This window comes from Trachemys scripta, chromosome 8 (assembly GCF_013100865.1).
Source record: "Trachemys scripta elegans isolate TJP31775 chromosome 8, CAS_Tse_1.0, whole genome shotgun sequence".
Lineage (NCBI taxonomy): Eukaryota > Metazoa > Chordata > Testudines > Emydidae > Trachemys > Trachemys scripta.
This window is the reverse complement of record NC_048305.1, coordinates 10,290,840-10,305,060: the sequence shown is the minus strand read 5'-3', so window position 1 is coordinate 10,305,060 and position 14,221 is coordinate 10,290,840. Positions and strand designations below refer to the sequence as shown.

The window sequence follows — 14,221 nt, the reverse complement described above, 5'->3', positions numbered from 1 at the left end:
TCATTCTCTCAATGGTATCAGAGAGGGATTTTCAAAAGCATTCTGTGTGGGCCTAACCGCTTGCACTGAAGCCTGTAAGGGTTTTGCTTATGATTTCAAAGGGAACATTGTCTTGAATAGGAGCAGAGTTAGGGGTTGCTTCATTTCTTTTTTACTGCTTATGAAATGTGACAGATAGAGGATGTCAATCTCCAGGGCTCTCGCTTTATCCAAAGAGTACATACACAGACTTCTCCATATTATACCATTCATGGTTCTCAGTCATTTCCTGGAGGGTGAACCTTGAGGATGAGTATGGAATTATGGGTACATCTACAACTCCACTGGCAGTAGCTACTGCACAAGCATAGTGGAGACAGGCTCATGAAAACCATGGCCCTATTCCTGACTAAAATGGTGCTTACACTATTGCTGATCTCAGTGTTACTGCATCATTGCTGGAAAATCGCATATGTAGACTGTCAAGAATGCCAATTTTAGTGTGTGGTAATATGTCATTTAGGACCGTGTGTAAGAGAGAACCAACACCTTCAGATCCATTGTCAAAATACACCTCTTTCACAATGTGTAAATCCCTTCAGATTGGCATTATTACCTGCCCATTAGTTTGCCAGTTCCTTGTGTCAGGGTAGCGCTGTTCAGAAATTTTCCAGCAGAACATTTTTTTTCCAACGAGAGAATGCCGATTTCTTGAAATAGAAATGTTCAATGGGAAAGTGTTGATTTCAATGACATTTTGATGGAAACCAAGCAGGTTTCTGACAGCTTGCCCATGTCCCCAGAAGCCCTGAGATCCTTAACTCCCAAACTCCCCAGTAGCTTTCCAGGGAATTGGCAAACCCACCAGGGAGGTTGCTGAGGAGCCCAGGCTACCAGGCTTCGAGACCTTGGCAGTCCATCTGACTGGGAAACTTGGGCTCCCCAACCCTGATTGGGGAAGTCCATGTTCTCCAGTAGCCCACCATTTGAACTGGTGGGGTGCTTGGAATCCAGGAAGCTGACTGAAATTGACATAATTCTTGTTAGTTTCCCTACAGCTGAATAGCAGCCATGAAACTGGTCAGACAGTTGTTAATTTCACTCAGCAGCTCCTAGCTGTGAGCAATAGCAGGGGTAGGGTATTGGGGTTTCCATTTTTTGTTGAGGGGGATCTTCTATGAGAAATCCCAGTACCTGGCAGGGTAGAGGGGAGCTTGGGCACCCAGGCTCCGTGGCTCCCAGGTTCTTGGGCAACCTGTTAGCTGGGGATCTCGGGGAACATTTTGCAAACACTGAAACATGCCTTCTGTGGGAACATTTCAGTGTGCCCAAAACAGACTATTATGGAATTCAAGTTCGGTGAACAACGTCGAGTTTTTGTCTTTTTGTCCTGATGGGGGCCAATTTTCCCCCCAAAAACTATTTTGTTGTTGAGGAATTGGAATTCTGTTTTCTCACCAGATCTAGTCAGGAGCCTTTTCTCGTCCATAAATGCTATGTGTGGGGCATGCTTATTCTGTGGCACTACATAACGAGTGGGGTTGTTTTTTTCAAACTACCTAAGTGACTTCAGCGCATAAGTCCCACTGACATTCATGGGGCATGGATCAGAGCTCGTTGGCTGAAGCTCAGTCTGGATAAGACCGAGATGATGTCTGAAAGTTTGGAAAACAACCGGGTGATCTGATGAGGCTGGTATCTCCCTCTAAGCGTATGTCTACCCAGCAAAAAACGACCCACAGAGCAAGTCTCAGGTCAACTATGCCTTGTGCTGTGGGGCTAAACGTTGCAGTGTAGATGTTTGAGCTCAGGCCAGAGCCTGGGCTCTGAAACTTGGTGAGGGGGGAAGGTGTTGGAGCCCAGGCACCAGCCCAAGCCTCCATGTCTATAATGCTATTTTTAGCTCTACAGTTTGAGCCCCGAGAGTCCCGATCAGTTGACGTAGACTCTAAGACTCATTGCCGTGAGGGGTTTTTTTTTTGGGGGGGGGAGGGGCTGTGTAGATGTATCCCTTAGACTGAGAGTGTGCTTCTGACATTTGTTAGTTGCATTTGCAATCTGGGGGTTGTATTGAACCCCCAGCTACTCTTCTGTGAGACAAGCTTTCAAGCTCGTACAGAGCTCTTCTTCAGGTCTTATCTCTCTCACCAACATAAGATGGCCCAATAAAAGGTATTACTTTGTCCACCTTGTCTCTCTAATATCCTGGCACTCACACCGCTACTGTAACACTGCATATTGCAATGGCAGTGACTTGAGACCACTACCAAACTTTTCCACAGTCCTACTTGTGTAAGCTACCCTAGAGATGAGAGGCCCCTATATAATTTTACCAATCCCTTGAGCCATCCAACCTTCCTTTTAACATTGTAAAAGCACCACCATATCCATAATAATTAACAGTTTAACGGTAACATTTTCCATATTAAAATGTGCAACCACCTGCAAATAAAGCCATAGAAAGGCTAAATTCCAAGGATTAACCCTGGTCCCACTGAAAGCAATGGATGTTTTACCAACTAAAGGAAAGATCTTACCTTTTTGACCTCATATTTAATGGCAAGTTTAATTCTGCTCAGGCTTGGGCGGGGGTGCTCAGGCCACACTTTTATGTTCACATCTCCATTCAGAATAGCCTCCACTTCTTCTGTATCCCTGCAGAGATCCAGTACACCCACTACAAAATCTTTGCATTGCATAGATAACTTCCTGTAATCATTCTAGTGAAACAAAGAGAAACAAAAGTCATTTATCGTTGTGACCTGAAAACACATGTTTTTAAAAGAAACAAACAGCCAGTTAAGCTGAAGTTCAGGATTTATCCATGTAAAACCTTTTGCTGGCTGGAGGCTGAAGCTGCCAAGTTTGTGTTGGGGCATATTTACATTTTCACAAGTATTAGTGGATTTCCTCCATAATAAACTAGCACCATCTCCATCAGTTAATATTGATTTTTATGGCAAAAGGGTAAAACTCTGTTCATATAGGTCAGGTACTATGGCAGGGGTCGGCAATGTTCGGCACGCGGCTCGCCAGGGTAAACAAACTAGTGGGCCGGGCCAGTTCATTTACCTGCACTGGCAGGTTCGGCCGATCATGGCCCCCACTGGCCGCGGTTCGCTGTCCTGGGCCACTGGGTGTGGCGGGAAGCCACGGCCAGCACATCCCTTGGCCCGCGCCGCTTTCCGCCGCCCCCATTGGCCCGGGACAGCAAACCACGGTGAGTGAGGGCCTTGATCGGCTGAACCTGCCGCGTCAGCAGGTAAATAAACTGGCCCGGCCCGCTAGTGTGCTTACCCTGGCGAGCCGTGTGCTGAACGTTGCCGACCCCTGTACTATGGTGATATGGGCAATATGAATGATAGACAAACAGACAGGCAATCATTAGTGTTCACGAATTTGCCCCCACATTTTGGCACCCCTCCCCTCTTTTTAGGGTGGAAGTGGGCTCCAGTGGCACAATGGGTTAGTGCAGAGTACTTATAGAGCAGTGCTATATGGAGTGATGCTGATGTTGTGAGTTCAAGCACCACTTTGCTTTAAGCAAATGGCTTCTGCAGTTCATTTTGGGGGTCAGACTAGATGACCTCCTGAGGTCCCTTCCAACCCTGATATTCTATGACTCTATGACAACTCTACTGTCCTGAAGGGCAGTTTTCATTTTCACCCTTGGTTTTAAGTGAATACAAACAATACTTTGCTTTGGCAAAATTCCACATATAATGTGTTTCCTTCCCTCTAGTTCACGTCATATCCGCAGGAGAGCAAAAAGTGTTTCCTCCTTGGCTCCACTATTAATCAGTTTAGAAATTGTACAAAAAGGAAATGCTGTTTGAAAATATTTTATTAAACTGATAGATCTGTTTGCAAAACTGGTCTTAGGGATGTCCAGCCCACATGATTTATTTACATATACTCACACCAAAATGTGTTAAGACACAAATGTCTTCAGTGAATTCAATGTAATTCAGTTGAATTACAACAAAAAACTGCCACCTCTTTTGTGTTCTTTAATTAAATTTCTTAGGTTATTTCTCCAGAAAGTACAGAGGAGATTCTTAATTCCATTTCAACCAGATTATTGGGTACTAAAATATAATCAGTCCCAAGAGAGCCTTCAATGCAACATGTATACCCCCAAATTAAAAAGCAACAGAGGGTCCTGTGGCACCTTTGAGACTAACAGAAGTATTGGGAGCATAAGCTTTCGTGGGTAAGAACCTCACTACTTGCATCTGAAGAAGTCTGAAGACTCAAAACATAATAACAAAAAAAAATTTAAGTACACCAGAAGCAGGAAGCCTGCTAACCAGCCAGTGGGGCCACTGGACAATTGAGATGCTAAAGGAGAACTCAAGGACGATAAGGCCATTACGGAGAAACTAAATGAATTCTTTGCATCAGTCTTCACTGCTGAGGATGTGAGGGAGATTCCCAAACCTGAGCCATTCTTTTTAAGTGACAAATCTGAGGAATTGTCCCAGATTGAGGTGTCATTAGAAGAGGTTTTGGAACAAATTGATAAACTAAACAGTAATAAGTCACCAGGACCAGATAATAGTCCCCCAAGAGTTCTGAAGGAACTCAAATGTGAAATTGCAGGACTACTAACTGTGGTTTGTAACCTATCATTTAAATCAGCTTCAGTCCCAAATAACTGGAGGATAGCTAATGTGACACCAGTTTTTAAAAAGTGCTCCAGAGGTGATCCTGGCCATTAAAGGCCACTAAGCCTGACTTCAGTACCGGGTAAACTGGTTGAAACTATAGTAATTAACAAAATTGTCAGACACACAGATGAAGATAATTTGTTGGGGAAGAGTCAACATGGTTTTTGTAAAGGGAAATGATGCCTCACCAATCTACAAGAATTCTTTGAGGGGGTCACAAAAAGCATGTGGAAAAGGGGGATCCAGTGGATATAGTGTACATCAAAAGCTTTTAAGCAAAGTAAGCAGTCATGGGATAAGAGCGAAGGTCCTCTCATGGATTGGTAACTGGTTAAAAGATAGGAAACAAAGGGTAGGAATAAAGGGTACGTCAGTTTTAAAAATGGAGAGAGGTAAATAGTGGTGTCCCCCAGGGGTCTGTACTGGGACCAGTCGTATTCAACATATTCATAAATGATCTGGGAAAAGGGGCAAATAGTGAGGTGGCAAAATTTGCAGATGATACAAAACTACTCAAGATAGTTAAGTCCAAAACAGACTGCGAAGAGCTACAAAGGGGTCTCACAAAACTGGGTGACTGGGCAACAAAATGGCAGATGAAATTCAATGTTGATAAATGCAAAGCAAGGTACATTGGAAAACATAATACCAGCTATACATATAAAAGTCTGGGGTCTAAATTAGCTGTTACAACTCAAGGAAGAGATCTTAGAGTCATTATGGATAGTTCTCTGAAAACATCCATTCCATGTGCAGCGGCAGTTCAAAAAGTGAATAGAATGTTGGGAATCATTAAGAAAGTGATAGGTAAGAAAGAAAATATCATATTGCCTCTGTATAAATCCATGGTATGTCCACATCTTGGATACTACATGCAGATGTGGTCGCCCCATCTCAAAAAAGATATATTGGAATTGGAAAAGGTTCAGAAAAGGGCAACAAAAATGATTAGGGGTCTGGAACAGCTTCTGTATGAGGAGAGATTAATAAGACTGGGACTTTTCAGTATGGAAAAGAGATGACAAAGGGAGGATATGATATAAAATCATGACTGGTGTGGAGAAAGTAAATAAGGAAGTGTTGTTTACTCCTCATAACATAAGAACAAGGGGCCACCAAATGAAATTAATAGGCAGCAAGTTTAAAAAACAAACAAAAGGAAGTATTTTTTTCAGAATGCACAGTCAACCTGTGGAACTCCTTGCAAGAGGATGTTGTGAAGGCCAAGACTATCACAGGGTTCAAAAAAGAACTAGATAAATTAATGGAGCACAGGTCCATCAATGGCTATGAGCCAGGATGTGCAGAGATGGTGTCCCCAGCCTCTGTTTGCCAGAAGCTGGGAATGGGCAACAGGGGATGGATCACTTGATGAATGGCTGTTCTGTTCATTTCCTCTGGGGCACCTGGCATTGGCCACTGTCGGAAGACAGGATAGTGGGCTAGATGGACCATTGGTCTGATCCAGTATGATCATTCTTATATTCTAACATGCTTGTTGAAATACTACTCCAGGAAACATGGTTCCAAAAACTCAACATGAGTGCCTATGAAGTAATTTCACCTCACAGCCAAATTTAGGCTGTGCTTGTGAGGACAGTGGTGAAATGTAGTTAAGTTGGTAAGAATCATTTTACTGAAAGCCCTTATTCTAAATCAAGCAGTGATTGATTTACACATGGTGGGAGAAGAAAAAAAGTAAAAAGAAATGACCACCATTGAAACTGACCACATGCAATTAAAATCAAACAAGATTAAGACTGCTGTTAACACAATAACAAAACCATGCATAGACCCAAAGCAACAAATACAAATAATAGACACAAGCTCTTACAGCCTCGAGAGATCTTTTCAAATTAGTTTTGATGAATTAATTCAATTCAGTTGCTCACCTAATTAAGCAATCAACCTAAAACTAAGATAGTTAAACCTGTCTTTGATGAAATGCTAAGAGTTGCTTGGTGGTATATTCCTGCATTTTCTAAATTATTGTATCTAACATTCAAACATAACAACATGTTGCAGTGCCTAAGATCTCAAAGCACTGTACAAACATTATTTAAGTAGCGCATCAACCTGGGAACTAGATGTTATTACATCCACTTTACTGGGGAATAAACAAAGGGACAGAAGGACAGATTTACAAAAGAATTTAGGTGCCTAAAGATTCACACAGACACCTAATGTTGAATTTACAGAAGTGTCTAACCTCTTAGGGTATGTCTATACTGCTATGTAAACCCAGGGTTAGAACTAGGGCTCAAGCCTAATCCTGCTTCTGTCTACACACATCATGCCAAACCACATCTTGGACTCAGAGTCCCAGGAGGGTGGAGGGTCTGAGAGTGAGTCAAACCGGGACCATGAGTTCAAGCCTTATTGCAGATGGACTCAGTCTGAGAGTCTGCCAAAAGTATTTCACAATCCCACAGGTCAACTTTCTTTGTTCTCTGGACAGTCAACTTTGGTGGACAGTCAAATTTTCCCACACTGCAAACAAACAATAGAGTGGCCATATTTGGGGAGCAGCTAGGAAGCCTGGGATATGGGTGGTTGGACTCAGGCCCACATAATGCAGGGTAGATGCGGGAGCTCCAGGTCTGGACCCAGGGTTCAACAATTTCGAACCTGTGAGTTACAAATGTTTGTAGATGCTCAAACTCTAGGTTAATACACCCAGAGTCTGCGAACTCAAGTTCTACTAAACATGGGCTTACATTACAGTGTAGACATGCTCTTAGGCATTTTTGTAAATCCAGAGTACATCCTTAGGTGTCTAAATAGCTTTGTAAATCTGGCCCAGAGACATGAAGAGACTTGCCCAGGGTCACATAAGGAGTTAATGACAGAGGTGGGTATAGGCCCCTTTCTCTTTTCCCCACAGCAGATCTCTCGCTGGAGCTGCTGCAACATCATGTATAATGGAGGCTTTACAAAGTTACAGTAGAACTGTACAATCTGAGCCACTGGAGGTGCGCATCTTAATACTCGGTTAATGTCGGGGGCGGGGGGGAAGAGATGAACATGAACAGAAATCAGAGGCACTGACTTTTGTTTTTGCTGGTGGGTGCTCCTCTCCATCCCCTCCCCCTTTGCAAGTGGTGGGTGGAGTCTCGGGGGAAGAGGATGAGTGTGGGTGGGGCTTCAGGGTGGAGTGGCAGACAGGGTCTTGCGGGGGGAGGGGAGAGAGACCGAGTGGGGGCAGGACCTTGGGGCGGAGCAAGGGGCAAGGCCATAGTCCGAGTGCTGGGGCCCACAGAAAGTTAATCTGGCCCTGTGGGTGCTAAGCACCCTATTTTTTTTTTCAGTGCGTGCTTAAGACCCGGAGCACCCATGGAGTCGGCACCTATGACAGGAATCATATGCAGGATTTTGTCAAATAAAGAAGCAGGATATATGCTGAGATCTGAATTCAAGACAGGCTGTTCTTTATGGAAGGTTTACTGATCCCACTGAGATTTAAGCAGAATTATCCCCCTCGGTCTCTTCAGAATTTAATCCTATGCTTTAGTCTTTGTTACAACAAGATAGATTTCAAGCATTAGGAAACGTGTAGGTCACAGAAAAAATAGGTTTCTAAACATGAGTCTGATCCTACATTGAATTGCAGACATTGTTAAAATAGGAAGATATGAAAATAGAAGTGAGTTGGGAATGAAATGCCGAACTGCCCCAGGTCATGCAGACACTTACTTACCCTGGCATTTAAAAAAAAAAAAAAAAAAAAAAAAAAAAAAAGAGAGTGAGAATTTTGCAAAGCTTTCATGAGGTTCTCTATTTATAAACTTCTTGCAAGGTTCTCAAATGTCACTCTTGGTAGGTTCATTTTAAGCAATTTTCATCACCATTTCCACGTCATCAGACCAGCCAGAATGTGTGTCAGCTCAAAGTACCTTTTCCTCTTCAGATGTCTAAGGCGAGAACACATACTACACAGATATCTCTAAAGAGACAAGTAATCTAACTTGTGTGACTGTGCTCCTGCAGGCAAACTCAGTAGACATGTAGCCTCGTAAAAATGTTCGTGGTCTGGTGAATGACCATGGCACATTCCTGGAGACAGCCTGGATGAATTTTATGTTCAAAGCTATTTTGCCCTTTTTTAAGTGGAAAGAAGCATTGAAAGCTAAACATGGACTGTGTAAGTCAACCCCCCCAAACAAACAACCCTCTAGCCAACCAGCAATCATGCAGGCAGGACAGCAACCCAGTGCCAGAATGTTAGCCTTCTAAGGTATTAATATAGAGTTTGAGGGTCGGGAATTGTCCAAATAGGGCACAATTACGAGCACACCTGTTGCGTTTCTTTATGACAATCGACTGAGAGCGACCTTCAAAATGAAACTGTGTGTCTAGATGGCAGGATGAGCTATTGGTCGCATTTAAGCTGCAGCATGAAGTGTGGAGGCCCTTGTTCAAGGCCTTTTTGCAGAACTCTGTTGGCTATCCCCAATCTGTGTTTCTCTAATAAGCACAGAGTACTATAACACAGGGGAAATCCAACTGCTTGTTTCCATCAGGCTCTAATCAGGGTTTGCAGTCAATTGCTTTAGAGATACTCACTGTATTTGTATCAGCACACAGAATCCTGAACCAGAGGCAATCTTAAGGGCAAGGAGATAGTAAGGTGGTAAGTGGGTATATTAACGGTATTGTTAGCCTGGATACAAGTTTATGCTGTCTGTATAAACTGCATATTTCCCATGTGTCTGGGAATGTCTAATATCTGCTGTACCATATGGCCAGACAGAGCAAAGTGGCTTGTGGAGCAGTTTGAGACAGTTGCAGTCTGCAGAAGCACAAGAGCTAGTACTATGCTTCTCAAGGGACTGGAGGAGTCAGGCTTAGGGCAGGTCTTCACTACAGGGGCGGGGTCAATTTAAGATACGCAAATTCAGCTATGCGAATAGCGTAGCTGAATTCGACGCATCGGAGCCGACTTACCCCACTGTGAGGACGGCGGCAAAATCGAGCTCCGCGGCTCCCCGTCGACGGCGCTTACTCCCACCTCCGCTGGGGGAGTAAGAGCGTCGATTCGGGGATCGATTGTCACGTCCTGACGAGACGCGATAATTCGATCCCCGAGAGATCGATTTCTACCCGCCGATTCAGGCGGGTAGCGTAGACCTAGCCTGAGAGCAACAGTAAATGACGTGTGGAGCCAGTGATCAAAGGAGAAACGTGAAAGGGAAGCAGAGAGGACTTTTCATAATGTTTCCACTTTCCATTTTGACTCAGTTGTGTGTGCTCCCTGGCTGAAGTTTGGATCAGGTGATCTTAGGTGCACTTAGCCCGGGGTGACATTTTTAGCTTGAGCCCCAAAAAAGTAATGCATCATTGGAGTCAAGGACTAGGGCCAGTCAGGAGGGGAGCAAAGCAGGCTAACCCTGTTCAGCTATACCAGCAACTTCATTATGTTGTATACATTATGTGTCTAGCTGATGGCAATAGTCTGAGCATTTCACCCATAAATGCTCCCTATAAATATAATATTATAGGCATTGTAGGGCTATGAAGTTGGTGAAATGGATGGAAGTATTTAGCAGTAAAAATATGTTACTCACAGAATACCTGAGGTTTAATCCTGCAAGGAACTGAATGCACTAACTCTTGGTGAAGACAGAAGTTGAGAGCTCTGCAGAATTGGGCTCTAGGGAAATACCCACATGCTTAGAAGTATAAAACCTCATATAACCCCTACAGAGAAGTATATTATCTGCCATAGACAGGTACAGTGCATAACGAGAGATCAGTTTTTTAGAACCTTACAGCAACATTTTTTTCAAACCCTAGAACCTAATAAAAGGCTTCTAAATTAGTCTTTTCCTGCTTCTCCTGACCCTGTTGTGCATGTGGAGATAAAAATGTCTAATTTTCCTGTTTTGAAAAGGCTGACGGCACTTGCAATTCAGTGCTATTTCGCTGAGTACCCTCTTATTATCTGTTGATTATGTACTAAATGAACTCTGTCATGTCTCTACATCTGTTCAAAACCACCCAAGCTTCCTCAGAATGGAGCTGTTCAGTTTAAGGGGATGCAGTCACAGTTAATGTTAAAAAAACAAAACAAAACAGTATAATGTAAGAGCAGCCAAGCCATCCTATTTAGTAAATGAAATGCATCTCTCCTTCTCCTCCACCACAAGCTTCATTTTAAAAACCAAGTGAAGGGCCATCATAGGAAACAGTGTTTCAAGGTGATGCTTCCTCTCAGGAATGTTTACTTGTCAGCTGTTAACATTTTTCCAGTAATATCTCTGACTGCAGATTAGGAAACGTATCCTTGGTCCTGCAATGTAATGAGCTGCCCTGTGAGGAGCTGAGCACCCACAGGCTTCCATGGAGCGCTCAGCAACTTGCAGGACTGAGGACCCTTGTTTACAATACAAAAAATTCTTCTGAAATTACTTTTGAATGTTGTGGTCCATAATTTTCAGACCCCAGTGCAGGAAAGCACTTATGTAAGTGCTTAAGTCCTACTGATTTCAATGGGACTTAAGCATATGCCTAAGGCCTTTGATGAGTCAATCTTCTTTCCTGAATCGGGAACTGAGTTACACCAGTAACTAACGGAACTGTACTGACTCCAGAAATGCATGATATGTACATTCTGTGATGAGTTTTGCCTCTAGTTCTGTCAACGGACAGCTTACATTTTCTCAACCTTATTTGTTGTTGGAGATTAGTCACCAAATAATAATTGCTGCAAGTGACTCTTGGCCAATAGATCTTTTGGAAGTACTGAAAGTACAGTATTTGCTATCCCAGATTCAAGCTGTGTTGGTGAGTTTTTACACCTGGTCTAATTATTTATTTCTCTAATCACCTTTGGTTTCCCATTCTCCTTTTCTACAGCTTGTTCTGCGTGCACACACACAGTGTATGTAAATTAAGCTGTATTTACAACTCTTCTCTATAATTTTGTTATATAGATTCTGTTTATCCAAGGACAGTGTCACCATTGAAGACCTTAGGAACTGCAACCTGTTAGGAATTATGCCCAGGCCTAAAGTTTAGAATATGGCATATAAATACATAAGCAAAGTGTGTTCTCATGAGCAACACACCACTCAACATGCCATCATTTAGGATATTTAACTAAATTCTTATTAATAACTGCTTCAGAATAATTAATGAGCCAAGAAAGCACAATAGCCTATTACTACTTATAATAACCACAAATAATTCCAAGATTATTTCTATGCATCTGCCCTCTGGCATACAATGAATTGTTCTATTAACCCTCACTATATCCACTAAGTCACCATGACCATGAAAAGCAAATTTCACAAATGAATTTACTTTTGGCTGCATAACTATATGTTTATTTCAGAACCAAATGAAAGTACAGGTTCTTCTAGAAAAAAAAAAATAGCAGGGATTTTAGGCTATATTATAGTGGTATTCTGCAAAGATTTTCATATTTCATACCGTTACTGGTAATGTATGTATTTGCCCACTAAAAGTTAATTGAAATTGAAAGAGTACAGCATCCACAGACTAGTTGTAATATTCCACAGCCAAAAGAATCAACTAAGACAGGAAAAAAAACAAAGACAGAATTCTGTAACAATGAGCAGAAAATCCCAGAAGTGAAAAACAAACATGTAGAGAGAGAAAGTAAAAAGGTAGGATTATGCCCTAGATTTCAGGGCCAGCTTTCAAAGAAACCATCATTTCAAATACTCCAAGTACTTATACATATTTACCAAGCAGCCTTTCAATGAAATATGCTAGTTCATACATTCTGGCCAAATTGGATTTCCTTCTGGATATTTATATTGTCTATGGCTTGCCATATGCTTAGGAAAGAAGGAAACCATTGGGTATGTGGGAGGGAGGCTACACGAGGGAAGCAGTTCAGTTAAAGAGCTACCGGCATTAGTCACAGTATAATTATGCTTTAATGTATTCAGAATAAAACATGCTGGGAATTAGCTATGTGACGCTCAAGAATGACAAATCCCCTTGCAGTGACTTCTGTAGGTTTCTGTCATCTGTTTGCAGAGTTGTCACTATTTCTGAATAAATTTGTGTGTATTTCTTTTCTTTCCAGATGACAGACCTAGTGTACAACTCTTGCTAATTCAGATTCAAAATTATGCATTTATTTTTGTCTGCTAGTTTTCAGACTAGCACATCATGTTGTCTTGGCGGTCTTTCTCACCCCCCACTCCCCATCCCAAGTGACAATAAATCAGTGACATTAGGAATTTCAGGTGTTTGTTTATAATTCACTGGGCATATTTCTAAAAAAGGTCAGTGTTTATTTTAACATTTCACTGCCCAGTTGTGCATCATGGCATGTTTTGAGGCTTTGTAACAGATGCCTCCAGCATCTTCTTTGATGATCCGTATCGTCACTTCTTCACCCCCTGATGAGCATGCTATAATAAACAAGCTGTTCTAATACAAGTATTTGACATTTTAAAAATGTGTCTCTGTTCCCATCCTTGAGCAACATGAGGCAAATGGAGCAGCAGAAAGCATGGAAACTGCTCCTTCTGTGTGGTGTGGAATGTCGCAATACAGCTATACAGAGGAGAAATACTTTCTGGAGGAGAAACTTTTTGAAAAATAAGAGGAAGAATCAGTAGACAACTCATACACTGCAGTAGCAAGAGGACAAAGCTGATAATGCAGTCTATATTTCTGCAGTGGTTTTCAGACAGAGGATCCCAGAGAAGGACGGATGGAGTGGACTGTGTACTAGAATTCAGCAGGGGACCTTTAAAAAACTTAAAAAAACTCGTATCTGGGTTTGTGTGTTAAAGGTTTGGGTTTTTTCAGATCTCAGTGAGCCATTTGTGCATTGAATATGGAAGGTCTGGACTTCCCAAAGTAATTCTACCACCTAGGAACAAAAATACAGCGGTTTGCACCGACAAATCAACATTTGCTAACAACTAGCACATAGTGGTTAACTGAGAATATCAGTTTATTTCTAAATGTATTCATGGTAAGCCAACGGGAATGGTTGGCAAATGTTAACCTATTAATAGCTTCCACTGCACCATGAAGAGACTGGGCCTAGCGTCATTGCAGAGCTTAAAGTGGCTCCCTATGACATGAATAGTAGGGCTGGTCAGAGATATTCCATCAAAACTGTGTTTTATGCCATCCTGCTTCTCCATGGACTAATTCCCGAACTGGACTTCATCTCCTCAGATCCATCACAGCTATACGACTGCCCTGGTGCCCTACCTCCCCTTACCAAGAGGGTAGACTGTAATGCATCACAGGAGATGTAGTCCAACCAAGGAGCATGTCCTATTAGAGGAAAATGGGAGCATGAGGCACCCAAATTAAAAACTCCCATGAAGCACCACAGTGGCATTTCAGAATCATATTTCATTTGTGATGTTTCTCTGAAAACATAAAATTTTCTCTAGAAAAAAAAATCTGTCATCTCTACAAGCTATCCATTGACAAACACAAAGGGAATTATTTTATATATACGCATACACACATACACACATGCACATACACACACACATGCACATACACACACACATGCACACACAGACAGTGTCACCTGGACCTATCAGAACCTACATCATGTGCCTGCCACA

At 42.3% G+C, this 14,221-nt stretch overlaps 1 protein-coding gene across 7 annotated transcripts in view; it reads right to left on the bottom strand.

Annotated features, from left to right (window-relative positions):
- Positions 1–14,221, bottom strand: part of TRPC7 (transient receptor potential cation channel subfamily C member 7) — a 118,408-nt gene that overhangs the window by 77,710 nt on the left and 26,477 nt on the right. For 5 of the 7 annotated variants that reach the window (XM_034780438.1, XM_034780437.1, XM_034780439.1 and 2 more), the window contains exon 2: positions 2,517–2,699. The exons of the other annotated variants lie outside the window; for them this stretch is intronic. In XM_034780438.1, the coding sequence (XP_034636329.1) occupies positions 2,517–2,699 (183 nt within the window). The remainder of the gene's footprint in view (positions 1–2,516; positions 2,700–14,221) is intronic. 7 annotated transcript variants of the gene reach the window in all.